The sequence below is a fragment of the Paroedura picta genome, chromosome 16 (assembly GCF_049243985.1).
Source record: "Paroedura picta isolate Pp20150507F chromosome 16, Ppicta_v3.0, whole genome shotgun sequence".
In the NCBI taxonomy this organism is placed as follows: domain Eukaryota; kingdom Metazoa; phylum Chordata; class Lepidosauria; order Squamata; family Gekkonidae; genus Paroedura; species Paroedura picta.
In genome coordinates, this window is record NC_135384.1 from 30,920,931 (window position 1) to 30,947,207 (window position 26,277).

At 45.8% G+C, this 26,277-nt stretch overlaps 2 protein-coding genes and 1 long non-coding RNA gene across 4 annotated transcripts; 1 reads left to right on the forward strand and 2 right to left on the reverse strand.

The window, feature by feature from the left end:
- Positions 1-8: 8 nt before the first annotated feature.
- LOC143826684 (uncharacterized) lies at positions 9-3,517 on the forward strand. The gene is made up of 3 exons (XR_013227098.1): positions 9-514; positions 1,778-2,143; positions 3,236-3,517. It is a non-coding gene; the product is annotated as an uncharacterized LOC143826684 (long non-coding RNA).
- Positions 1,192-11,271, reverse strand: CHMP3 (charged multivesicular body protein 3). Of its 2 annotated transcripts, XM_077315562.1 has the most exons (6): positions 11,100-11,270; positions 10,879-10,939; positions 8,045-8,224; positions 5,984-6,105; positions 3,503-3,617; positions 1,192-1,604 (listed from the first exon to the last, which is right to left on the reverse strand). In XM_077315562.1, exons 1-6 carry the CDS (start codon positions 11,142-11,144, stop codon positions 1,462-1,464), a joined length of 666 nt encoding a protein of 221 aa, XP_077171677.1. In that variant the 5' UTR covers positions 11,145-11,270; the 3' UTR covers positions 1,192-1,461. The 2 variants fall into 2 exon arrangements, with proteins under 2 accessions (XP_077171677.1, XP_077171678.1); XM_077315563.1 differs by lacking the exon at positions 8,045-8,224 and having other exon boundaries at positions 11,100-11,271.
- Positions 11,272-13,146: 1,875 nt separating this feature from the next.
- On the reverse strand, positions 13,147-26,274 carry RNF103 (ring finger protein 103). Its single transcript, XM_077315548.1, has 4 exons — positions 25,586-26,274; positions 22,365-22,504; positions 16,136-16,251; positions 13,147-15,095 (listed from the first exon to the last, which is right to left on the reverse strand). The coding sequence occupies exons 1-4, from the start codon at positions 25,821-25,823 to the stop codon at positions 13,568-13,570; spliced, it is 2,022 nt and encodes a 673-aa protein (XP_077171663.1). The 5' UTR covers positions 25,824-26,274; the 3' UTR covers positions 13,147-13,567.
- Between the last annotated feature and the right edge of the window lie 3 nt (positions 26,275-26,277).

Consider the following 26,277-nt stretch of genomic DNA (forward strand, 5'->3'; position numbering starts at 1 on the left):
CGCCTCCGTCCCTCTGTGCAGCCTGGAGGGCCTCCCGGCGGGAGCCTGGCACCCGCACTGGGCTCTGCCGCGCGCCCGGGCAGGGCCGGTTGCGGGGGGAGGGGGAGGGGGCGGCTGCGGTGGCCCCGCCCTCCCCGGACAGGCCGCTTGTGCCTCCCGGCAGGAAGTCCGAAAGGCAGAGCCCTTGCTTGGAGGGGGGGGGGGCATAGGTACCCGGCCCAGGACACAAGCCCAGCAGGCCCGAGGCCTGGTCCAGAGAAGGGCTCGACCCCTCCTCCTGGGAAAGACAAGCAGAGGAGCCCGCAGCACAAGAGGGGCCCAAGAGGGGAGAAAAGTCAGGGAGGAGCTGCTCATCTTGGGGCAGCCCCTGTCCCAGGCACAGGTGGGCCTCAAGCACAGCCCGCCAGCCACACAGCCGACTAGGATCACAGGGAAAGGACACCTTGGAGGCGCCCCCCCCCACCCCCCAATCAGCCTTGGGGAGGAGGAACCCAGTCCTACGCCGTGACGGGAGGTGATACGCAAGTGTAATAAAAAGAATTGTAAAGATATTGCAATTGATGGGGCTGCCCCATTCCTAGCTATGGCACCAGGTGTGAGCACAGCTGCTTTTACCTTTCTTCTTGCTGAAGAAAAGGGATAGATCACTAAACAAATGTGACTCTCGTTCAGAGCAGCCATTGGGATTAGCACCTGGATGTGACAAGAACTCTGTGAACCAAACGGGCTATATTATGGAGGCACAGATCACAAAGGTCGCTCAACTGGCATTTTTCCATCTTCGCCAGGCAAAGCTGCTAGCACCTTACCTGACCCCAGAACACTTGACCACAGTGATCCACACAATGGTCATATCCAGACTACACTTTTGTAACTCACTTTACGTGGGCTTGCCCTTGACTTTGGTCTGGACATTGCAATTGGTCCAGACTGCAGCAGCCAGAGGACTCCAAGAACATCTTGGGGGTTCATATTCGGCCAGCCCTGAAGCAATTGCACTGGCTCCCAGTTGAATTCCGGACCTGGCTCAAGATGTTGGTGTTAACCTTCAAAGCTATCCGCAGTCTCAGCTCAGCAAATCTGAGGGACTGCCTGACTGACTATACAGAATTTACTGTGTGTTATTTCAATAGCATTTGGTAGAGCAAGTTTGTAGGAACTGGTAAATGTAATCAAACCATCTCCTGGCAGTAAAATGCTCAAAGCTGTTTATTAAGCTCCAGTCGTATTACTTCAGAAATGTGCACAATGCTATTCTGGCTGTCTCAGCCCATAGAAGTAATTTTTAAGAAACAGTATAGATTCAAAAGTGCATTTTGTTTAGAATATACACACATACACCACTTGCATTCCATATATAAAGATATATACAGGAAAATCTTTAGTGTGAAGTTTTACATTGTAAAGGCATAACTGAACAGCCCATGGCAAAATGCATCAAACTGTACAGGAGTTCTACTCTTAGCTACGGAGAGTAGCTAACCGTGACTGCATGGCTTCAATATCTTCTTCTTCTTCATCATCATCAATGGCTGCTGTCGCCCCTTCAGGCTCATGTTCTGGAAGGGCATCAGTAACTTTACCAGGTGCTTTACCTAAGGCTCCTGAAAAGAAAAAAAGGCAAAAGATCAACAACTGAAAAGAAGCAGTAAAAGGTTAACCTAGAATCCTGCTGTTGTGCAAACTTTCAGTTTAATTGCTTAAAATAAACAGTTAATTTTATCGCAGCCTCTTATGTGATACTGGATCAGCTTCAACAAAACATTATTTGTTCCAGGGTCCCATCCTGATCTCTGGAACTAGCCCATCAGACACAGACAGAACCACTGAGGGAGCACCACACCTCCGGAAAAGCATTTAGGACTGAGGGTAAACCGTTGAGAGGTCCGGCAGAAATCTGATATATCTTCAAATAGATCATCCAAAGCACAAGATCAAAACTCATGCTAAAGTAGATGAAGATAATATGGATCCCTCCAGCACACTGCCCAAGAAAGAGATCTGTAACGGGCCAACAGAGGAGACCATTTTCTGGGCCCAGGGATTTCCTTCCTTAATGCAGCCAGGCCTATAGTGCTTAAGGAGCTGTGGTCACCTCCTGGTCTCAGTCAAAAATCTCCTCTATGCAAAATGCTGGATTCAGGTGGGTCACCATGTTGGTCTGAAGCAACAGAACAAAGTTTGAGTCCAGGGGCACCTTTAAGATCAACAAAGTTGAATTCTGGGTAAAAGTTTTTGTGTGCATGCACACTTCCTCAGAAGCATTGAAAGAGAATTCCTCAAGCCTTACATATAGGTAGGTGGAGGGGTAGAAAGAGGGTAGCAACTAACCAAGTGGTAGGATACAACCAAGAGGAAATGAGATGGTCTTAAGTATTTATTATTTAGTTATTTATTCATCATATTTATATACCGCCCTCCCCAGAGGCTCAGGGCGGTTTTCATAAAACATATAAACAATACGAAACAATCCATTACATAGAGCCAGTTTGGTGTAGTGGTTAGGAGTGCGGACTTCTAATCTGGCATGCTAGGTTCGATTCTGTGCTCCCCCACATGCAACCAGCTGGGTGACCTTGGGCTCGCCACGGCACTGATAAAACTGTTCTGACCGAGCAGTGATATCAGGGCTCTCTCAGCCTCACCCACCCCACAGGGTGTCTGTTGTAGGGAGAGGAATGGGAAGGCGACTGTAAGCCGCTTTGAGCCTCCTTCGGGTAGAGAAAAGTGGCATATAAGAACCAACTCTTCTTCTTCTATAAATAACTGTAACAATAATACTAATAACTGATAGCTGTAACAGTGCAAACAATGCAAACAGTGCAATTGTCCAGAGCGCACTGATGGAGTTCTGGGAGGGAGGGAGCAGGGGCCCTTCAGACACTGTTGGTTATGCCTGGTCTCAGCCAAATGCCTGGCAGAAGAGCTCCTTTTTGCAGGCCCTGCGGAACTGTTTTAGCTCCGTCAGGACCCTGTTCTCTGGGAGCTCATTCCACCAGGTGGGGGCCAGGACAGAGAATGCTCTGGCTCTGGTCGAGGCCAGGCGGGCATCTTTAGGACCAGGGACCATTCGCCGGTTGGTGGTAGCAGAGCGTAGAGCTCTTTGAGGTACCTCTGAAATCAGTAAAATCAGCAGTGTGCCATGCAGGCAACTTTTTCTAGCTCTGCCTCCTCTGAATGACACTTTCTCGTGATTTTTTGTATGGTAATATAAAGCCCCCTCTCCATTCTACAGCAACAAATTAACAGAAGAAGAAATCAAAATTACAGATCTAACAGAAGTCCTATGTGCTCCAGGACATCCTTCCCAGTCAGATTCTCCCCAAAGACCCCGGACAGCTTCCAGCACACCTGGTGTTCTCACTGACACAGCATTACCTGGAAGACTCAAGTCTAATAGAGAAACAGCACTGCCAGGAAGGAGAGAACTAGAGAAGACACTAAGAAACAAAACCCATATGCCAGTGTACACATTTGCACACAGGCGTCTTCTCATACTCACCAGCTGTAATTTCAAACAAAATTTTATCAACTTCCATCTCTGCCTCCTCTTCCATCTCCTCTTGGTCTTCCATGCTTTCAAAAGTGTCTTCCAGCATCTCTTCTATAATACCCGCCTAAAGGAATTAAGATGAAGATGCTATCGGACCAGAGATTTCATAAACACAGGACAATAGTGTTGTTTGAAATCTGGCCTCTTTCTCAGCCTTAGCTTGGAATGCTCCAATTATTTGCAAAGTCTAATCTTTGGATATTTAAATCTGGTGACTGAACTGTAAATGGGCAAGACAGATATTTCCACAAACTTGATTTGCAGGAAAATGTGGAGTTTTTTTTCCAAAAAATACACTGGGTAGCTTTTTAAAAATGCAAACATGATAAAAAGGAGTACTCCAGGATGGGTTCCATCACTAAAAGGCAGAGGGCAGGACTCCTTTTGGCCACGTCTGAGCCCAGAGTTGTCAGCTGTAGGTTGAGACATTCCAGGAGGGTTTGTGGTAGAGTCTGAGGAGTGGGAAGGCCACAGAGTCCACCCTCCAAATCAGTCACTGTTGGGGGTGGGGAGGAATTTCTCCAGTTGTAATTCAGGTCTCACCTGGAGGCTGGCAGCCCTCAGCCTGGAAGCAACCTCTGGGTGACTTGAAAGCACCAGGCTTGCATGAGTTAACAAGGCCTGGCTGCTTGCTACTGTTCAGCAGCAGGTGCCCCATGAAAGGCAGTATAATGTGCTGGTCAGGGTTTCACAGGAGGGCCTGTGAGGCCCAAGTATGAATCCCCAGTTTGCTGTGGTAGCTCACTGGGTAATTCAGCCCAACCTACCTCACAGGGTTGCTGTGAGGATAAAAAGAATGCTGTAAACCGCTTGGTCCCCACTGTGGAGAAAGGCAGGAGGTAAAAAGATAATAATAACTGTAGCTAAGACTGGAGGAAGCTAAAGGGGAGGCTGAGGAAGAGACAATGAGGCTGGGAGATGATGTGGGGACGGTCAAGAAAAGTGAAAGTGGGTGAGAAATTCCCAGAAATTGGGGGGAGGGGGAGAATGGGGGGGCTCGCAGAGGGGTGCTATGTCGTAAACACCATCCTCTAAGGCAGCCATTTCTTCCAGGGGAACTCTAAAACTGAAACCTAAAGCTGGAGAGCCCCTGGATTTACCACTGGTCTCCCAACAACAAAGATCTGTTCCCCAGGAGAAGATGGCTACTTTAGAGGGCAGACTATGTCACTGGGCCCTACTGAGGTTGCTTCCCTCCCAAGACTCCACCACCTAATCCCCAGGGTTTTCCCAACCTCTGTCTGGCAACCTGAGCAGGGGCTGAGCTCTGTAGTTGTGACGTCTGTTGTGATACCAGAAGATCTTTATCCCCCACGTGGAGGCTGGCAACCCTAAGACAAAGGGGGGGCGGCAGTGGAAGCTTACAGGAAAGCAGAAGTGAGATACCTCCTGCAGGTCCTTGTGGGTGCCCACTTGCTAGTGACAAGAGCCCCACAGAAAAGGGAAAAAGGAGGGGATGTGTAAGCAGCTTCAACTAACACAGAAAAGAGAGCACTACAAGCAGAGGAGATGCTCTGAAGCAGGTACAGCCCCGCAGCTATAGTCTGCTTCCAGATTACTGTCATAGACCAGCTAGCTCCAGCAGAGCCAAGTGGTGCAAAGGACTCTCTGAGGACGAGGCAGCCAGCAGGCCTGACCTAGAGCCAGCCAGTGAGAGATACTGAAGGAGGAGGCAGTCTCTTCACAGCCAGAAATAGAGCTGCAGCCAAACACCAGTACAAGGGCCCCCCAACCCTGAGCTGGCAACAGAGAGCCATCTGCCGGCCAGTTCACCTCTGCAGCCATCAGAGCCTCAAAAGCAGAGGAGAAGGGAACTGCAAGACAGACGGCACAGGTGGGCCGCACAGCACCAGCTCCACATCAGCAACACAGATGAGTGGCTGCCAAAGCAGGGCTGAGGCAGCTGGCAGGTGTTGAGTATGAGGCTCAAATCAGCCCACAAGGGGGTGGCTTCATGGCAGCAAAGTGCCTGTGAGTCTCTGACCTTGCAGCTTGTATTCTGAACTGGTTCACTTGTCTGTGTTCTAGAACTCTTGGATTTCCCCTCAGAATAGAAGCCACAAGTTTGGATTAACCAGTATTTGGACTTTGGACTGGCATTGTGACTAACTCTGATGGCTAACTCTGAGAGCCAGTATGGTGGGGTGCTCCGCGCGACTGCTGGGGGCTCCCTTGGCCGGCGGCCTGACGTGGCGAGAGGCGCTTTGCGCCTCTTGCCGCGTCAGGCTACCGGCAAGGGCAGGGCGGGAATCGGCCAGGCCAATGGTCTGTCCGGAGGAAGGGGCCAATCAGCACCCTTCCTCATCCCAGACAGAGCCCGCCCTAACTCCTCCCACTAAGCCCTTACGGCTTTATTTAGTCCACGGCGCCCATGGCGCTGCGGGCTGTGTTAAGATTGTCTTAGAAGAACTAAGAAGCTGCTACACTCACCTTCATCATTTCTTTGGACAACTCCCTCATTGTCGCCTGAATTTCAGGTATTTTTACTAAGTTCTGCATGGCCTTCATGACTTCCGTGCTCTTCTGTAAGGATCCGGCCACTCTAAGGACAGCTGCAAAGAGAAGCCACGGTAGCCCTTCAAGTCAAGCTCATATCCATGAAAAATCAACTTCAGAAGTTCAGGGCACTGTTTGCTCCCCGTTCAGATTTTCTAATTGATTTCATAAGAAGTAGGCTAAGAAACCCAAAATCACAAGCTCTCTATTCCCCCCCCCCTTACTTTGTAAGCTTACAAAGGCAACATGAACATTTTAAACATGGAGTTTCCCTTTCCACTTTTGAAAAGACACATAACAGATCTGACAAAAGGGGCATCTAAGCATTCGATTTCTGTACATGGCCCAGGGCCTCTGAGATGTCTGCAAGCAGGAATCCCCTTTATTGCCTCCAGAAACAGAGATTCTCTTTATCTGTGAATAGACTTATTCCCAATGAATTTTATTAATTTAAACATATCTAACTCACTGGCAGTAGAAAGGGATACCTATGCTGTACGTCAAAATGAACTTTCAGGATGCCTTCAAATGAAAATAAGATTACTATAAAGAGCACATCAAGACAATTCAAAAACACCCTACTACTTTGAGTCCAACTGATCAGGGGGAATGTGGGATATGAACAGAGAGAGAAAGATTTCCTCATATTTCCACTTTCCCTCCTCCCGGTGGCCCCTCTGCCTCCCCCCCCCACACACACACACACACTCTTCCTTTTCTCCTTCCCAGCCACTTGCCGAACCACCTTTCATCGGCCACTTGTTTCCAGCTGCATTTCCTTCCTTCATGCCCTGCCTTTCTCTGCAACTGAAACCCAAAGCAGCTCACCTAATTTAATCTCCTCTACTAATCCTCACAAGAGCCTCTTGTGGCGCAGAGTGGTAAGGCAGCAGACATGCTGTCTGAAGCTCTGCCCATGAGCCTTTACCCTGGCTAGGTGAATGGCACTACCCTCAGCTATATTGGAAGGGAGGTATAAAAGGATCCCCTTCTCTGAGAGAACATGCCCCTGTAATTCTGGCCAGGTAGAAGATCTTGAACACGTTTTTCTGTACTGTCCTTTCTATGCCGAGGCCCGAGCTGAGTTCATCCATCCCTTTGTAAAGCAAAAGTTAGGACGAACTGTAACACATAACACAGACATTATCAATAAATTACTGTCTGATTAATCCCCCCAAATCACTAAACCTGTTGCTAAATTTTGTTAAATGGTATGTAGAGTTCGTGGAGCTGGTGGGGTCCGCCATGAAAAATGAAATATGAGGATTTTGTTTCAGGCTCAAAACTATTTCTGCTCTAGTTTTAAAAATCCACTATACATTTTACCATCAAGTTTTAAAGTTACTTTTAATAATATATACATATATTTTTGTATTTTAACATCATGTTTTATCTCAGATGCATTGTATAATTTCCTCTGTTGTATGTCTGGTGCAAACTGTAATAAAATTTCTACTACTTGTCATGGTCTGTTGAGCTAACTACATGCAATTTCCTCTCTCTGATCGCTGAGCAGAGACTGGACAGAACTGAGAAAAATCAACTTCTCCTGCTGTGCCCAGCCAGGCCTCAGTGACCCAGGACAGGTCAGAACTGGAACCCGAATTCAAGTCTCCTGTTGTCTCTTCAAGCAACAGTCCTTTCAAATTTAGGGTTTTGTGGCTCAGACACCAGCTGCGAGGCACCATCATTGAAAATGTGCTGGGCAATAACGAGATCACTAACCATAGCTCAAGGCAAGCACATTTTATCCATTGCTGCATTTATCCAAGTTCCATTGCTGCATTATACCTACAGAAAGAAAAGACCACGGAAGGAGAAAAAGCTAGAGCCCAATCTGTACTAGCAAAAATGCTTTCAAATCAATATATTAGATGTTGCACGTGATTATACCTTGCTTCTCTGTACTGGGATTTTATAGATGTAAGGCACCTGGAACCCACAGAACAGGACCAGGCAGAGAAGCCCCACCCAAGGGCTCCGCATCCTCCTTACCCAGCTGATTCTTCATCCCCATCAGGACAGAGTTCATGTGTGCTTTGGAGGCATGCAGCTTGCTCACTGCCTTCCGTGAACGGATCATCTCCTTCGCCAGGACCACACAAACATCTTTTTGACCCTTTTTGGCAGCATCTTTGATTGATCTTTTTACCTTTTCTTCTTCTCGCTGAATATCTAGTTTTGAGAGAAAATGCAAACAGCACAGAGGGATAGCTTCAGCTCTTGTGAGGCTTTCCTTGACCCATCACCCAAATTCTCAAAATCCAGCCGCAACATCACCAAGACCAGTAACCACCCGAGTTGGCTGGTGCCATGAAGCCATAGATGCACCATAGCTCCAAGACCAGCCATTTGCTGTTCCATGGAGCCCAACATACATAGCTCCACACAATCTTCAGAACAAAGACTGAAATCCCACACAGAAGTGGCAGAGTTGGACATCATCCTGCCCTGATCTCCTCACACTCTCAGAAAAAGAGGAATAGCACTAGAGAAGCCCAACCCGTACTCACACTGGAGACTACCAGACCATTCATCAGAATGGCTCCACTATTGACTGGTTGAATGACCTGTGTGTGTCATGTAGCCAGGAGATCCTAGGACTGTCTGGCAGCCAGGCAAGGGGTGTCTGGAGATGGTTTGCCAGTGCCCCCCCACCCCCCCAGTAGTGTTGCTTTGGAAGTCTCCCATCCAAATACGAACCAGGGTCAATCCTGCTTAGTTTCTGAAATCAGACGAGATCAGGCTTGCCTGGGTTATCCAGGTCAGGACTCCACTAATCAAAGTTCATCTTGACACTTCCAGCTAAAAGCTATTTCCTCACAGGATACTACACTGGATGTCCCACGTCCCAGTTAAGTAACCAGAACCACAGCCTCTGCCCTAAATCTTCAATTCCTTATTTGGAGAATTCTGCAAGGTCCAGGAATTCCCTCTGCCATATTCTCTACCAACCAGGAAGTTTCATTTAGCCTACAAAAGTGAGAGTGTATCTTTAATTTGAGAACAACTGCACCCCAAAACAGCATCTCAGGAGCCAGCTTCGTATAGTGGTTAGGAGCACCAACTTCTAATCTGTCTAGCTGGGTTTGATTCCACCTTCCCCCACATGCAGCCAGCTGGGTGACCATGGGCTCACCACAGCACTGAGAAAGCTGTTCTGACCGAGCAGTAATATCAGGGCTCTCTCAGCCTCACCTACCTCTCTGAAACCTGAAATTAAATGCTGAAATTAAAGAATGAATTAATTGGCTAATCAGCTGGCATGATTGTTTTTAACATTTAGGTAAAGGTAAAGGTATCCCCTGTGCAAGCACTGGGTCATGTCTGACCCTTGGGGTGACGCCCTCCAGCATTTTTATGGCAGACTCAGTACGGGGTGGTTTGCCAGTACCTTGCCCAGTCATTACCGTTTGCCCCCCAGCAAGCTGGGTACTCATTTTACCGACCTCAGAAGTTTGGAAGGCTGAGTCAACCTTGAGCTGGCTACTGGGATTGAATTCATGGGCAGAGCTTCAGACAGCATGTCTGCTGCATTACCACTCTGCGCCACAAGAGGCTCTTTTAACATTTAGCTTAAGTTAAATTATTGATAAATTGTACTTTTACTAAAATGTTGGAGACCGTCCTGAGCCATCTCCCAAGGAAGGATGATGTATAAATTGCTAAATAAATAAGTTTCATTTCAAAGAGGCTTGCACAAGAGAAATTAAAAGAAGTGCGCAAAGAATTTCTACAGCATCCTAAGCCAAACTCTCATGACCAGAAAGTTGGAAATGTAACATAACTTGTAGAATCAGAAATAAATATAAATAATAAAAGAATAAGAAAAACTTCTTCAGACGAAATCAGACCAGCACATTGACAATATACAGATGGCACCCAGCTCTTCCTCCTGATGGATGACTGCCTTGACTCCCCCCCCCCCCAGAATCTTTAGCCAGATGCCTGGAAGCAGTGACAAAATGGATCAAGTAGTCGTCTGAAGCTCAACCCTGCAAAGACAGAGGCCCTGTGTTTGGGTAGGAAGGGACCATGGGAGGAAGCGCGCCTGCCCACCCTGGATGGTATGCAGCTCCTAGCGACTCACTCTGCCAGGAACCTGGGTGTGATCCTGGATGCTTCCCTTACAATGGAAGCCCAGGTCACAAAGATAGCAAGGCTGGTATTCTACCACCTCTGCCAAGCCAAACTACTAGTGCCCTACCTGGAACCAGAGCACCTAGCCACAATGATCCATGTGATGATCACCTCCAGACTGGACTTCTGCAACTTGCTCTATGCAGGCCTACCCTTATCCTTGATCCGGAAACTACTGGTGCAGAATGCCACGGCCAGGATTCTCACTAAGAGAGTCTCATGGAGATCTCATATCTGGCTGGTATTCCAAGAACTTGGTTGGCTCCCAGTTGAATTCCGGATTAAGCTTAAGGTTTTGGCAATCACCTTTAAGGCCATGCGCGGTCTGGGCCCAGTGTATCTGAGAGACCGCTTCCCTGCCGATACCCCCAGAAGAGCTGAACGCTCCGCCACCGCCAACTGGCTATGGATCCACAGCAGCCACACTACACAGGCTCCATATTTTGATGGGCTATAAGAGGGGCACAAGCAAGCCATATTAGGCATGAAGCCAATCTCTACTAAGTAAGGTCTGTCTGCCCTCATGCAACTGTGGCCTGACCGGGCAGGCAGGGAGCCCAACCCCTTCGGGGACAAGATGTTCCCTGCGTGACGTTGTGCCAGTCCGGCCTACCTCGCAGGGGTGCTGTGTGGATAAAACGGAAGCAGGGTTACTGTGCATGCATTTCAGGGAGGGGGCCGATACCAACCTCTGATCTGCCTGTCAATCACTCTCATCTCCTTCCGCATCTTCAGCGACCACTCGTTGACCTAAAAGGGGGTGGGGGGAGGCATGAGAAGGCGGCGGCGGCGGCGGGGCCCCCCGGCTGGCGCAGCGGAAACCAACTCTCCGGGGGCGCCGCACCCCTCCCCCTCCCGCAGCCCCGCGTGCAGGGAGGGGGCGGGCCCGGCGCCCGGGGAGGGAGCTCACCAGCTCCTTGGGCGGCTTCTCCTGGCTCTTGCCGAAGAGGCCCATCGCCTCGCCGCAACGGCGCCCGCGCTGTCCCTCCCCGCTTCCCGTACGCCCCCCCGGCCGGACCAGCGAGACGCGGAGAACGCGGAAGTCCCTCTGCGCGTGCGCTCCGGGGAGGGGGAGGAGGTGAGCGAGCGAGCGAGCGAGCGGAAGCGGCCGTGGGCCGAGGCGGCCTAGGCGGCGGCTTCTCTATGGTGGAGCCCGTCCCGGAGCGCCACGCGCCTCTCGGCCAGCCCTGCAAGGACGGCTGCTCGCCCTAACCCCCCCGCCCTGCGCGCGTTTCCCGAATGGGTGGGAGTTAAGTGTTTGATATATTGATGTCATTATATTGGATTTGTATCCCGCCATTCACGGCAAGCCGTCACGTGGCGGTTCACATGATAAAAACCTCACATGAACACAATATCCCCAATAAAATCCCGGCAGCAAAACAGTCTCCCCTCTGCACTTCCAGTAGCGGCCGCACCTCGGGGCGCCAAGGGATCCGCCAGCCACGATCTCGCCCGATGGCCGCAGCTTCCCTTGCGGGGAGGGCGCAGGCGGGCATCGGATCTTCCCCGTCTTGCAAGCCCTGCGGAATGCTCTTCCGGGAGCTCATCCCACCAGGTTGGGGCCAGGACTGAAAAGGTCCTGGCCCTGGTTGAGGCCAGGCAAACCCCCCGGGGGCCAGGGACAACCAGTACGTTGGGTCCCACAGAGCATAGAGCAACTGGCAGTCCTTGAGATACGTGCGTCCCAGAGGGCAAAGGGCCTTAAAGTTCAAAGACAGAACCTTAACCTGATCCTGGCTTCAACAGGCAACCAATGCAACTGCCTCAGCGCTGGCTGGATATGGGCTCTCCAAGGTGTTCCTGTGAAGGCCCTAGCAGCTTCATTTTGCACCAGGTGCAATTTCCACGTCAGAAACAACAGTTATAGAAGTCAATTCTAGAGGTGACCGTCTTATGGAGCACCATGGCTAGTTGCTCTGAAGATAGGTAGGGCACTAGAAGCTTTCCCTGACGAAGGTGGTAATACACCTGGCAGGACACCTTTGTGACATTTGTTAAACGTTTATCAGGTGATAGGACCATATATAATCATGTCAACCTGCCCCCTCCAATAGCCAATGTTGGGTGTGTGCACACAGCTATGCTTGCCAACCATATTCTGAATGACTGTATCACTTTCTCAAAGGCTGAATTAGAGTCCAGTAGCACCTTTAAGACCAACAAAGATTTATTCAGGGTGTGAGCTTCCAAGTGCAAGCTGATGAATGACTTCAGACTCAACCCTCAGCTTGGAGAAGGCACTTAAAGGGATTGCAAGCCCTTTAAAAGCCTTCAGAGTTTATTTCCACAACTGCCATGGCTTGCAAATGGATCACCTTCCCCCTTAAAGTTTAAATGCCTTTTCCCCATTGGAAAGAATGGACAACAGGAGCACCTTTCTGTTGGGTTCATAGAATTGGATCCCGATTTCCTGAGCTGCAGATATCTCCGGATCAATTCTTCATAACAGCCTGGGAGGACAACTGCCTATAATGGAACAAAATAAATAAAATTCAGCATTCCTAAGTATTTATTATATCCAAATACCATACCAGTGAGTACTGGGATTTGAGAATATCAGGAAACACCAATATTTTCAGGGTTCAATACATTCAGTCTGGGTTTTTTTTTGTTTTGTTTGTTTTTGCACACCCTCTACACTGTTGTGGTTGCCTCATGTCTGGATTTAAGAAGACAGGTGGAGCCATACTGAGAATTAGAGGTACTGATTCTTTGAGGCACCTAAGTAGGCCAGACAGACATTAATCTTGAAATGTAGCTTATGATGATAACAAACAATGTACACTTTACAGAGCAATTTCAGGAAGACCAATGGGCTTGGATCTAAGAACCCACAAGCCATTTCAACATCCCCGGTGACAGAGGAAGATATAAACACAGCTACAGCTTCTGAATGAAGCACACATTGAAGCACAAAGCTTTTAGGAATGAGTAATGTGAGAAATTGATAAGTCTTCTTTTAAAATAATTTATTTTCATAGATTTGTTTTTAGATGTATTCTCACAGACAATACATTATTCAACAGGAAATGGGCTGAAGAGACCAAAAGAAACATTTAAACAAAATAATTATTTTACAATAGAATTAGTTTATCTCCTGTTGAGCATTTTCTGGAATATACTTGCAAAAAAAAAAAAAGGGAAAACAACCCCAAATAATGCTAACTTTTGTACTTCAGAATGTTGAGAAGTGAAGTGTCATTGTACAATAAGTATTGTTTCAACATACAAGGCAACCAAGTGAGTCAGTCATCAAGGTTAGCGTCATGTTTATTTTAATTTACCATACTAACATTTAAACTAAAACTTCAAACCACAAGTCTGTCTGACTAACATGTAGAAGGCAAGCAGGAAATGTATGGGAAGGTCACACAGCTAAGATGGGTTGTGATTTGACAAAGCATGAGGATTCATGTATGGCTTCTTCTTCTTATAAGTGGCCCACCTACACACTGGACAGCAATGCTGCCCCCCAACCAACCACCTAACAATGCAGTTCTCGTGAAACACATGGCCACATGGTAAGCCCATCAGCAGACATCTGTTTTCAAAATTCTCTAGACATACAACACATTCTGTACAATGCAATGTATCCGCAGGCCAAGCTGACCAATCAGGCTCTGTGTCTTCCATAGCCCAGGATGACCTGGTTTTGGCACATGAACAGGTCTTGGCACTGTGCAGAAGTACTCCTTCACGGGGATTTGGAAGAGTACTGTGCTCATCCTCAGACACCTCTGTGCTACTACTGGGTACATCTTTACATTCACAGTCCGAATCACTTTCACTTTGAGAGATTTCCACCATTTCCTCCTCCGAATGGCCACCGAGGCATTTAAATTGCCACACGGGCAAGTTTTTAATGTAATCAGTTGGAATTAGTGGGTGGAGCCACAAAGCAGGGAAAGCCAAGTGCTCAAGGAACAGATCTGGGTCTTCATCCCAATCTGACTCAAAGGGAAAGTCCTGGAGAGATGCCATCGGGTGGAAAAGATAGCTAGTGTACCACTCCCAAAGGCTTGAAAGCCACTCTAGGTTATTGGAATTGACTTCATCACTGTTATGGTGCCGCCTTTTTTTCTCAAAATAATCGATCAACAAACCATGGCCCAGGTAAGTGCTGAGAAACAAGGCGGGGTGTGACGAGTAGAATATCCAATCAGCTCTCACCCAGGATGCCAAAGCAGTTGTATTAGAATACCTAAACAGTTTCAAGCTACATTCGTAGACACCATCTAAATAAGGTAACTGCAAAAAGCCTAAGACTGGTAGCCAAGAAATGATTAAGAGTGAATTGTAAGTCCCCAAAGTGCTTATAAGAACAACAAAACGCTTTATAGTGGCACCCTGGGTAATAAACAGGTCCATCCAAGCCATCAAGTTAACTAAAACCAGACTTAACACAAACAAATCATTCACTTCAGGCTGCAAAGAACGCAAGAAGGAGTCCATGGCATGCAGGGAAATGAATTCGCCAGTGTTATTCCCATACTGGTAAATGCCTTCCGGAGTTCGAAGGATGTAAGAGGGCATTTTATAGACACCCATCTCTGCCATCTGACTCTCGTTGTCCCAGTTTTCTACATTTACAAAAATAAACTCAACTCTCCCAGTAAACTTTACACTTAGTGCTGAGAAGAAGGCAGGCGGCTGGTCTAACTTAGCAAACAGGTATATTTTTACTCGATACTGGTCACTTTTGTTCCATTCCTCTTTCAAATGTTCTGATTTGAAGATGGTTTTGATCCGGGAAGCTGTGTGAGCTGTTATCCATTTGAAAATATGCTCCGTCTCAATTTTTTGTCCACCATATTCTTTAAGCATCACTTTTCCTTTGGATGTTGTAGTTTGTGGAACTGACATAATTAGCGTGGATCTTACCCAGCCTCTCCTCCTACAGTATCTACAAAGAAAGCAATCAACGTTTTAGAATAAAAGTATTATCATGTGTCTTGCTCAAGGGTTTCATAATTTATTTATTTATTCATATTTTTATACTGCCCTCCTCGAAGGCGGAGTGGTTTACATATAACTGAAACTATACATAAAACCATACATATAATAAAATTAATATTATTAATTGATAAACCGGGTTACAGTATAACATAACAGTGTATCATAACATAAACAGTCATAACTCAAACAGGTCCAGGAGACTTAGTGGGTTTCTGGGGGGAGGGGACGGGCAGGGGCAGGGGCCCTGCAGATGTTGGTTGGTTGGCCTGGCCTCAGCCAAATGCCTGGTGGAAGAGCTCCCTTTTGCTTACCCTGCGGAACTAATGCACAAACAACCGTCCCAAAACTGTATACATGCAAGTGTTTGCTGTTCTATTACTACAACTGCAATCACCCACCTGCCGAATCCTTAGAAGACCCAAAAGTACAAACAGGGTACACAATGTACTGTAGCTGTGCAAAAGAGGAAAAACCTACTGTGTAATGGCAACACTTTTTGATAGATAATTTATACAATCTAGAAAAAGTTTATCCAGTACTCTAAAAGAACAAACATAACATTCCAATTGTACAAAAGTGTTGTATAACTGTAGGAAATCCAAAATTCAAATGCAGAACTGGAATAACCTGCATTGCGTTTGCAACTGCTTTTCCTGTGGACCCCAACTAAAAGCTTTTGACTGCACAAGTGGTGCCTAGAGGCCTCCAGATAACATGCACATCCTAATAGTAATCTTCATTGTTTTATTAGAGTAGCCTCTCCTGAATCACAGAATCAGCAGCCGGGATTGGCCCCAAACTACTTGGCAGGACTGGATGATTCTTTTGATTGGATATTGCTTTAACCTTGTGTCTCTTTTTAACTTTTTGTTTGCTGCTGCTTAAAATACTGCAGGTAGCAGTTCTGAGAAAGAATATGTAAAGCTTTATATAATACCTTCAAGATACAAATTTAAAAAATAAGTACATAAAACCTCCAGAACATACCTTGGGTCACTGGAGCAGTTAAAAGTGCCTGTCCGAATACCAAATCTTGATACCTTCCTCACCATTTGTCCCCAGTGGACTTTTCCCATAAGAGGCCTCTTGTCATTGGCGATGACCTGTGTATCAAAGAATATTAAAACAAACTTAAGAGTCTGACGCACACTTCATAGAAAGTCAGCTTGTACACAGTATATAATAAGTACATATATATATATATATATATATATATATATATATATATATATATATATATATATATATATATATATATATATATATATATATATATAATAAGTACACGGTATATAATAAGAATATTCATCTCAACTGTTACTCAAGTGGTTCATAATTATGCTCACAAAAACACACACTTTGTACAGTTATGACTACTATTGAATTGAACTCTATTGTCAGGATCCCTTTAATGTGTGCCCCAGAGTGACTTCTCACTTGTTTTGCCCTCCAAACAGCAACTCCTCTGGATCTGCATAAAAATGTTTCAAAAGAGGAAGAGATCCCCTTGAAAACACAGAAGGCCTGACAATAAGCAAGAACACCAAGTCCAGACCTTTCTGCTATGTATTATGCACAGGAGGAAATCTGACAATGCAGTATTCACACACGTCCACACAAACAAGTATACAAATGGAGCAGGGAAGAAGGGGCTTATTTGGTCCTCGAGCATTCCAGTGGGAGAAATTATGCTCAAATGTAAGGTGGGCTATTACCCCTTTGAGAGCAACTTCCCCTCAGCCTTGCAGAAGCCATGATTACAGGGAGCCCAGGATATAAAAACACAAACACAACCAGACTTGGTCTAGGATTTGCATTCTCTACAACAACAATTTTGCATTTTAAAGAATGATAAAACAGATCAAACCGTGGCAAAATATCCTCAAACAGAAATTTAAGGAACCCTATTTGTTTCCTAATTTGTGTTTTTCCTAGGAAGAAACAAGTTGTGTACGTTTAAATGTTGCAAGATTTTTAAAATACAAAGAGACAATATTCCTTTTTAACATCTCAACAGGAGGAAAATAAATATTAGGTTGGATCCAGCCAGCTTTCTCAAAAAATGTAGCTCAATTCCCTCCTTATTATAGCCTCTGTCCCAAATGGCTTCCTCCCCTACAGGTCCCATGATCCCTGGTATGACCTTTTTGTACAATTTGTAGCAAATAATTCTATTCATTTGGAGAAATATCTTGGACAACACTGAAGTGACTATTGAGCAAGGCATGGAACACAGGGCACAGTTATTCTTGAATGAAGTAAAAAAAAAAACGGCAGAGTTGATTTACACTTTATGAACTTCCGTACACAGAGGCACTATCAATTTCCATGACTTCTGCTCATTTTTAAAATGGCCACCATATTTAGTCCCCTCCAAAGGAACATTGCTATCAAATGAATAGTGTATTAAGTAAGTCATTCTGGGGTTACGGGCACTGTATACTCTCCTCTGCTTCTGTGAAGAAGAGGACTGTAACATTTCTGCATGAATATCACAGCATTATATCGCTGGCTGTTCTCGGGAAGAAGCACTAAGGTGCCCCAGACATGCACAAGCTGAATTCTAGTGACTGCAGATTAGGGAGAATCTCTCTTTTTGTCCTAAGCAAACAGTTTTCTCCTGCCTGGCATGCATATTATCACTAGTAACAATTCCACTCCAAGGTGTGATTTGGTTCCCTCTGCTAACATTTGTGAAGTGTGAAGGTTTACCAAATGACTGTAGCCGTATTCCTACACCAGATGTAGCATTTCACCATCCTCATCTGAAACTGATGACTGATCAGATGCCTGAATTAGATCCTGATGCACCAATTTTGGGGAACAGATTGCTTTGACTTGCTTTTGAGTTAAGAACAGATCAGGGGACTCCTGGTACACCATATGCTCAGAAGTTAGAACTTAGGTGCATGAGAAGAACACTGCTACAAGTGAAAGGTGCATGCCTTTGGGAGAATCATCATTTAAATTAACAAAAGATGACAATGTGTCCTCATTGTCTATGGAAGAAATAATTTTTGAGGTTGCTGGAGAATGAGCTTAAGAGAGATAATTCCAGCAGCCGGGTTGCATCACTTCCTTTACGGACACCGAGACAGTGATTAGCCAGTTTGGTATAGTGGTTAGGAGTGCGGACTTCTAATCTGGCATGCTGGGTTCAATTCTGCACTCCCCCACATGCAGCCAGCTGGGTGACCTTGGGCTCACCACAGCACTGATAAAACTGTTCTGACCGGGCAGTGATATCAGGGATCTCTCAGCCTCACCCACCCCACAGGGTGTCTGTTGTGGGGAGAGGAAAGGGAAGGCGAATGAAGGCTGCTTTGAGCCTCCTTCAGGTAGAGAAAAGCGGCATATAAGAACCAACTCCTCCTCCTCCTCCTCTTCCTCTTCAACTGTGAGAGTTGGCCCTTTTTCTGCTAAAGGCCTTATGGAAGGACTTTAGCAAGGAAGCTGGAGAGACATTTCATGGAGTATTTGGACAAGATCATAATGAAAAAGCACACAGAACATGCACCACTGTTGATAGGCGGTGAAGAGTGTTGCTATCTGCCACTTTTTGGAGTGTATCATCCACAGAAATCTGGGAAGATTAGAATTGTATTTGTTTCCAGTATGCATTTTCAAAGTCTCTCTATACTCACTGGTTTTGGGAAGGAGAATATAGCTATTATAGCAGATATATTCAGGATATGTTTTACTTGTTTCTCGTCAAGGAAGAACAGTATTGTCTACTCAAACTGAGGCCTTTCATATCACCTACTGCGAGAACCTTTAACTGGAGATACCAGGGATTGAACCTACAGCCTTCTGCATTCCTAGTAGATGCTCTACTACTGAGCCCCAACCCAGTACCTATACCTCATCTTACTTCCCAACAGGGACTCAAAGTGGCTTATGGCAGTTTACACTTTTCTATTCCATCCTCACCATAACCCAGAAAAGGCTACATTATAACAGATTTTGACAAAACCCAGATTTAACTGAGACAATATCAACAATGCAGTGTGAATAATACAAGGTAACAATGGTAGCAAGCACTCTGAATTTTGTGGCCAGCGTGAGTGCAATCTTATGCACATTGACTTGGATGTAAGCTCAGTGAAGCCAAGGGGATTTCTAAGTAAATACACGAAGGAGTAATCGCAACATCCAATAGTTTAAAGGAAAGCAGAAAACTGTACCCAATCCACGTTGCGCTGTGAATATGGACTTTACTTACACAAGCTGGAGTCATGACTTTTGCAGCCCAATCATAATAGCCATGTCTTCTTGGGAAAAAGTCCGCTAGAGCTCAAGAGAAGAGCCTTCCCAGACAATGTGTACAGAACTGCTGCTGCAGATGTGCAGTGTTGATCAAGTGTATTAAACATTTCAAATACTCTCTTTAGCGATCAAGGACTGGAGTTCACTGGTTGTAACATGAAACAATCCATATGTTGTGTTTCTTCCAAAAAGAAATATTTCATACCTCTTTTTGGAAGAAACACAACATATGGATTGTTTCATGTTACAACCAGTGAACTCCAGTCCTTGATCGCTAAAGAGAGTATTTGAAATGTTTAATACACTTCAAATACTCTCTTTAGCGATCAAGGACTGGAGTTCACTGGTTGTAACATGAAACAATCCATATGTTGTGTTTCTTCCAAAAAGAAATATTTCATACCTGAGGTGTGGCTAAAGATGTCGTCCTGAGAGGGTGGCAGGGCATCTGCTCTGCTATCTCTGAAGCCTGACAGGGGTCAATTGTGCAAGCAATTGGCAGAAAAGAGGAGGGGTACGCAAACCTCACCTCACCTTTCTACCCAGGAAGTTCTTGGGGCCGTCTCCAATCCTTTAGGGAGTATATCTCCCTGGATTATAGGCTGTCAGCGTTCCAGGTCCAGAGGACGACTGCCATTTTCTACCTCGGACTTTCTTTTCTTTCTTTAATCTTAAAGTATCTGCTTCAACCCTACATGATGATTTACCACAAATGAACGCTTTGAACTGAGGGGAGGACTTCGGCTGAGTTCCAAAACATCATTTACTGCAAGTATCTCTCGCTTTTTTTTTCTCCGTCTCTCTTCCTGCATCAAAGCCCTTTGTTTCCCCCCTCCTCTTACTCTGCTCTGCCTGAAGCCACCTCGTTAAGAGGCAGGCTAATTCTCCTAACTAAGCAGAAGAAGGATTCAAATCAACTCGAATTAATTGGCAAAACCTCTTATTGTAATTGTTTTGGTTTTCGGAGATAGAGATAAGAGCAGTGAATGTGAAAATCTCACGAGAACTTTGTGCCAGTACGAGAATCCCTGCCTTAACCGGCTTCAATACGTCACATGCCTGTGCCGGAACATTAGAGGATAAAACAGAGGACCTCTACTGGCCACTTGTAAAATTGTTTGGGGCCGGGTTTTTTTTAAGTCAAAATCATGTCTATGTTAAAAAGATTGGCTCATCTAATAGAGATACAAACCCAAGATTACAAAGTATTCTTAGATGGATTGATCCAAAATATCTCCAAGGAGATCCAAGATGGCAAGGAAGAAGTCTTCAATAGGAATGATGGATCAATAACAGTGACTGATGACAGCTTTAAACAAGGTGGAAAACCAACAGCAGAAGAGAAATCTGAAATTCATATCTTCAAGGAGATCCAAGATGCCAAGGAAGACGTCTTTAACAGGAATAATGGATCAATAACAGTGGCTGATGACAGCTCTAAACAAGGTGGAAAACTAACAGTAGAAGAGAAATCTGAAATTCTGGAGACGGAAAATGGGATGCCGGAGTTCTGCAGCCCAGATAAGGACACCCTTTTTAAAAAGACATACAGCCATCTCAAAGCAAGAGTGTACAAAAATCAATCAAAAGAAATATGGATCTGCAGTGAAAGTAACCGATTTAAAGGATCTCTCTGGGGAAAAAATTGTATTGATACTGGAGTCCAGGAGGTGCAACGGCCTCAAGATTTATCGATGCATATTTTGCGGGAAAGAGTACAACTGCACTTTCTACGCCAAAGGCCAATGGGACAGAATATAATTTTACGGGAACGACAAGATGTAGCAAGCCTCGAGATGAGACCCCCTTAAGAAGACCGAAAGCTCATATTGTTTTATGTTTAATGTTATACCGTATTCTATATTTCCATTTTTATGAAAAAGGGGAAGCAGTGTCTCTTTCGCTCTTGTTTTTTTTTTTTGTCTCTTTTCTTTTATAGGCATATAGGTAATATAATCATTAGTGCTGAAAATGTAAAATGGGGTTCTCCCCCCTTATTTTTTCTTTCTTCTATTAGTGAATTGTCCTAGGACTAAAGCCTACACTGAGGATGGTTCTTAGAATGGGTCAAGCAAAAATTGTTTTGTAGATGTATTAGAACCAAGGATAAGGAGAAGCTATAGAAGACTGAAAGCTTATATTGTTCTATGTTTAATGTTAAGCATTTAATCTAAACCTGGAAATCTTATTATTCTCTGTATTAACAACATATACTGTATCCTATATTGCTATTTTTATGAAAAAGGGGAAGCAGTGCCTTTTTTCTCTCTTGTTTCTTTTTCTTAGTAGGCATATAGGTAATATAATCGTTAGCGTTGGAAATATAAAATGGGGCTTTCCCCTCTTATTATTTTTTTTATTGGTGTATTGTTATAGGGCCAAAGCTCATATTGATCTGTAGAAAATGCAAAGCTCTCAACTTATACCTGTCAGGATGGCTCTTAGAATGGGCCAAGTATAAATGGTTTGTAGATGTATCTGTATTAAGGATAAGGAGAAATTATGAAATCCTTTTGTAATTTTTTTTCTTTGTACATCTTTAAGGCAAAGCCCTACTTTCCTCTCCCTTTATCAGGGTATTGATACAGGGCCAAAACTAATACTGTGCTATAAGAAATGTTTAATGTTAAGCATCTAACTCAAACCTAGAAATATCTGCTAGGATAGCTCTCAGATTGTATCAAGCAGTTAATGTGAGGTCTACGATCTCTCAAGTAAGTTGATTAATAATAACTTTTCTTTTGTATATCTAAACAGGCTTTTTTTTTTTTTTAATGTAGTGGAAATGTGGATGGCTCTTAGACTCATGGCTCTTAGAGTTTTGGGCAAAAGTTTATATCACTGTGGAGTCAATGTGGGGTCGTATATTCTCAAATGATGACTATATTTCTATCTTTATGAAAATAAAAAAAATCATTATAAAAAAAAAAAAAAAAGAAATATTTCATACCTGTACCAGCCAGATACCATCCTTTGTATCTTCCACCAGTTCATAAAAATGCATTTCACCACTGAAGTTTGTGCTTGAAACCGATTCAGAAGCTTCCTCTTCCTTAAGAGCAGAATAAAGTTCACCCTCCATGAGGTCTCCTGTATAAAAAGACAAAAGACATTAGTAAAAAAAAGCTGGTGCAAAAACTACCAGGGTTGAAGCAAAGGCTACCTCTTAATAGGTGAGCAAAACTACACACAAAACTTTACGTAAATTCTAGGGCTAAAAATTATTGGTTTAACCAGAGATTTAAGGTGCTTACAAATTCACTTGAGCATCAAAAAAAGCACAGAAATCATATGTTAGGACATTAGGCTGTAGGTCACCATTGACTATAAGTAGTAAGTACGTTCCACAAGTTCAGATGCTATGCTTCCCTAATGGCTTTGTCACCAATTGTCTTTCGGACACAATTCTCTTCCTCTGTAGGATGGAGACAACACTGACTGGGATATCAAGCTGTAGAATTTAGCAATTTCCATTTCCATCATGAAATAAGGATTTTTAATTATGCAACATAAAGCGGTATAGTCATCTAATTTAAAAAAAATATCAATGAATTTAATTTATTCATGGGTCCCAATGTCATGCTTTCATAGAGGTTTCTGTGTTACTTGGGGTAATTTTTCTATCAGCAGCAATGCTTGGTTATGCTGCTCTCAAAACTGAATTTGTGTCTGCAGAGATAACATGCCTCTTTTTAGCAGTAAAAAAGAGCCAGCACTCAAGGTATTGATTCTAGGTACTAGATTTGCATATGAGGGCTTCTGTTCAATGAACAGAAGATTCTTTGGGGTGAAATAGATCTGGATAAGGAGATGTTAAGCTCTAAGTCAGTGGTCCCCAACCTTTTTATCACCAGGGACCGGTCAACGCTTGACAATTTTACTGAGGCCCCCCCCCGGGGGGGTAGTCTTTTGCCGTCGCTTGAGTCCCTGCTCCACTTGTTTTCCCACCGGAGGCCCTGACTTGCCGCTGCCTGCTGAGGGGCGGCCCCAGCCATGGTGGCTGCTGGAGAACCCCAAAGGTGAGCCAGCAGCAGAGTGGCAGGGCAGTCCCGAGGCAGCAGCCAGAGAGGAGGACGAAGAGCAGCCGTGGCCCGGTACCAACTGATCCACAGACCGGCACCAGTCCCCGGACCGGGGGTTAGGGACCACTGCTCTAAGTGAAGAGAGGAAGAGGCAAGCTGTGCAAATGAAAGTGAAACTTTGAGCAGAATACACTTTAGATCTTTGGAAGTGTTGTTTCGTGGATGTTTAAGCAAATAGAGGAACATACATATGTTATCTAAATCAGTGGTCCCCAACCCCCGGTCCGGAGACTGGGACCGGTCCGTGGATCAGTCGGTACCGGGCCACGGCTCCTCCTCATCCTCCTCCCCGGCTGCTACCTCGGGGGCTGCCCTGCCATTCTGCCACCAGCTCACCTTTGGTGCACTCCAGCAGCTGCCATGACTGGGGCTCCCCCTCGGCGTGGCACTGTGCAGCTGCTGCTGGCAGGGCCCCCCAGCTAACGGTGGGAAGTCAGGAAAGCAAGTGGAGCAGGGGTTCAGGCGGCAGCAACATCCCTCAGTAAAAGACTACCCCCCTCCCGGGCCTCAGTAAAATTGTCAAGCATTGACCGGTCCCTGGTGATAAAAAGGTTGGGGACCACTAATCTAAAGGTACAGGCTTACTTAAATATAAAACGGTTATTATTATTATTATTATTATTATTATTATTATTATTATTGTTCTACTTCCAATAATGAGAAAAGTTGTCCAGCTAGAATTATTAAATTTCTCACTGTTCACATCACAATTTCACAATTATCTATTTCAAATAATAACCAGTTACTAATTTATTTATATTAATAATATTTGTATACCATCTTCCCCTGTGGCTTTTTACTGACTATAGCTGTAAAATGGCCTTGAAAAACTGTTATTCTAAAAAAGAAATCTTCATCTCAGTTATGATATTAAGGTTCTAACAACCAGCAAGAATGAACTTTTATGTAGAAAACTATGATTTTGGTTGTGTCTTACCGACTAGTGATTTAAATCAAATCTACCTTGAAAAAGACCACAATGAACCTTAACATTCCAAGATACTGTAGGAATGGCTTAAATTAATATAAGAAATATATTAAAATGTTAAGCTCCAGGGCTGGAAATGTCAAGTCAGATTTTAATAATTAATATAATAGTAGGACAATTTCCTGATATTCTGAAGGGAATAATAAGACTAGCTAAGTGTTGTCTGAATTAATTGTTTAGTTTGATCTGTCAAGAAAAAGTCTCTATCATGAGGGATGTCTCAATAGCAAGGCAGAGAATTAGGTAGCAAATATATTTTAACTGGTTTTGTCAAGACAAAAACATTATGACATGCACACCTGACATGCTGATACTAGGGTATGTTTCTGGAGAAAGTTGGGATGGTTTTAGGGAAATGACATTATGAATATGTACATCCAAAACTAGTGGTTTCATTTTGGATTTCTGGGTCATCTATTTGATTTTGGCAGGTCTGTTATTCTGCAGCTGCTGAAGAAGAGTTGTTTCTTATATGCTGCTTTTCTTTACCCAAAGGAGTCTCAAAGTGGCTTACAGTCACCTTCCCATTCCTCCCCCTACAACAGACACCCTGTGGGGTGGGTGAGGCTGAGAGAGCCCTGATATTCCTGCTCGGTCAGAACAGCTTTATCAGCACTGTGGAGAGCCCACAGTCACCCAGTTGGCTGCATGTTGGCGAGTGGGGAATCCAGCCCAGCTTGACAGGTTAAAAGTCTGCACTCCTAACCACTACACCAAGCTGGGTCATTTCTTTGCACATATTATGGTACTGTTAATCAATCAATTAATTGGTCTGGTTATTGACAGCATTTAAGCACCAAGTGAGGAATCTAGAAATGTGATAATGAACCCAATAGTATAACAAACAAGACTCATCTTTACAAAAACGTTCTTGAGTCTTGGTTTGCCCTTCTACCTCCATATATCATGTTAAGGTCAAGGTATCCGCTGTGCAAGCACCGGGTCCTGCCTGACCCCCCTTGGGGTGCCGCCCTCCGGCGTTTCCATGGCAGGCTCCATACGGGCAATTTCCACTCCAAGGGCCCCGCTGCTCTCTGCCCGGCCTGCCTGTGGGCCGGGGGTGCCCCTTGCTCTCTCTCCCCCCCCCCGCCGCCGGCTCACCGGAGTCCTGGACGAGCTGCCGGACGCGGCTCTCGCGGAGGGGCCCGGGCCCTGCGGGGTGGTGGGCGAGGCCCCTTCCCTCGAGGATGGCGCGCAGCTTGCGCAGGCTGAGGGCGAGCGGGTCGACCATCTGGCTGGCCAGGAAGCCGCTCTCGTACCACACCGCCGCCTCCAGCAGCCGCGCCAGCGCGAACAGCGCCGCCAGGTACACCAGCAGGAAGAACAGCTTCAGCCACATCCTGCGCGCCCCGCAGCGCCCCGGCCAGGGACCAGGGCAGACGCGCCGGCAGGGCAAGGCAGGGCAGGGCAGGGCAAGGCAAGGCAAGGCAAGGCGAGCCCCCCACCCACTGACCGACCGACCGACCGGACAGCCAGGCAAGCAGGCCCGGCGCCGAGGCCCTCCCCTAGGCCCCGCTCCCGCTCCCCCGCCTGCCTTCCTGCCTGCCTGCCTGGACGCGGCCCTCCTCCTCCTCCCCGCCAGGCCGCCCGGGACCAGTGACGTCGGCGGACGGGGGCAGGGAGGGGGCGGGGTGGCCGGCCGCGGCGGCCGCCGGGAAAGCGCCTTGGGGGCGGGGCCAGGCGGCGGCGGCGGCGGTGGGGGGGATGGAAAGGAGGGCTTCCGGGAGGGCCTCGTGCCCCCCCTTCCCCCTTGAACAAGGATGCTGCTCGCCCTCGAGGGGAGACACCGGGGG

Excerpts from the sequence above, each read along its gene's own strand:
- RNF103 (XM_077315548.1), bottom strand. The coding sequence starts at position 25,823 with ATGTGGCTGAAGCTGTTCTTCCTGCTGGTGTACCTGGCGGCGCTGTTC. Across the intron at positions 22,505-25,585 it reads GCAGCTCGTCCAGGACTCCG|GAGACCTCATGGAGGGTGAA; the intron begins GTGAGCCGGCGG and ends CTTTTTATACAG. Across the intron at positions 16,252-22,364 it reads ATGGTATCTGGCTGGTACAG|GTCATCGCCAATGACAAGAG; the intron begins GTATGAAATATT and ends TTTGATACACAG.
- CHMP3 (XM_077315562.1), bottom strand. The coding sequence starts at position 11,144 with ATGGGCCTCTTCGGCAAGAGCCAGGAGAAGCCGCCCAAGGAGCTG. Across the intron at positions 8,225-10,878 it reads GATTGACAGGCAGATCAGAG|ATATTCAGCGAGAAGAAGAA; the intron begins GTTGGTATCGGC and ends TCTCAAAACTAG. Across the intron at positions 1,605-3,502 it reads TTTGTTTGAAATTACAGCTG|GAGCCTTAGGTAAAGCACCT; the intron begins GTGAGTATGAGA and ends TTTTCTTTTCAG.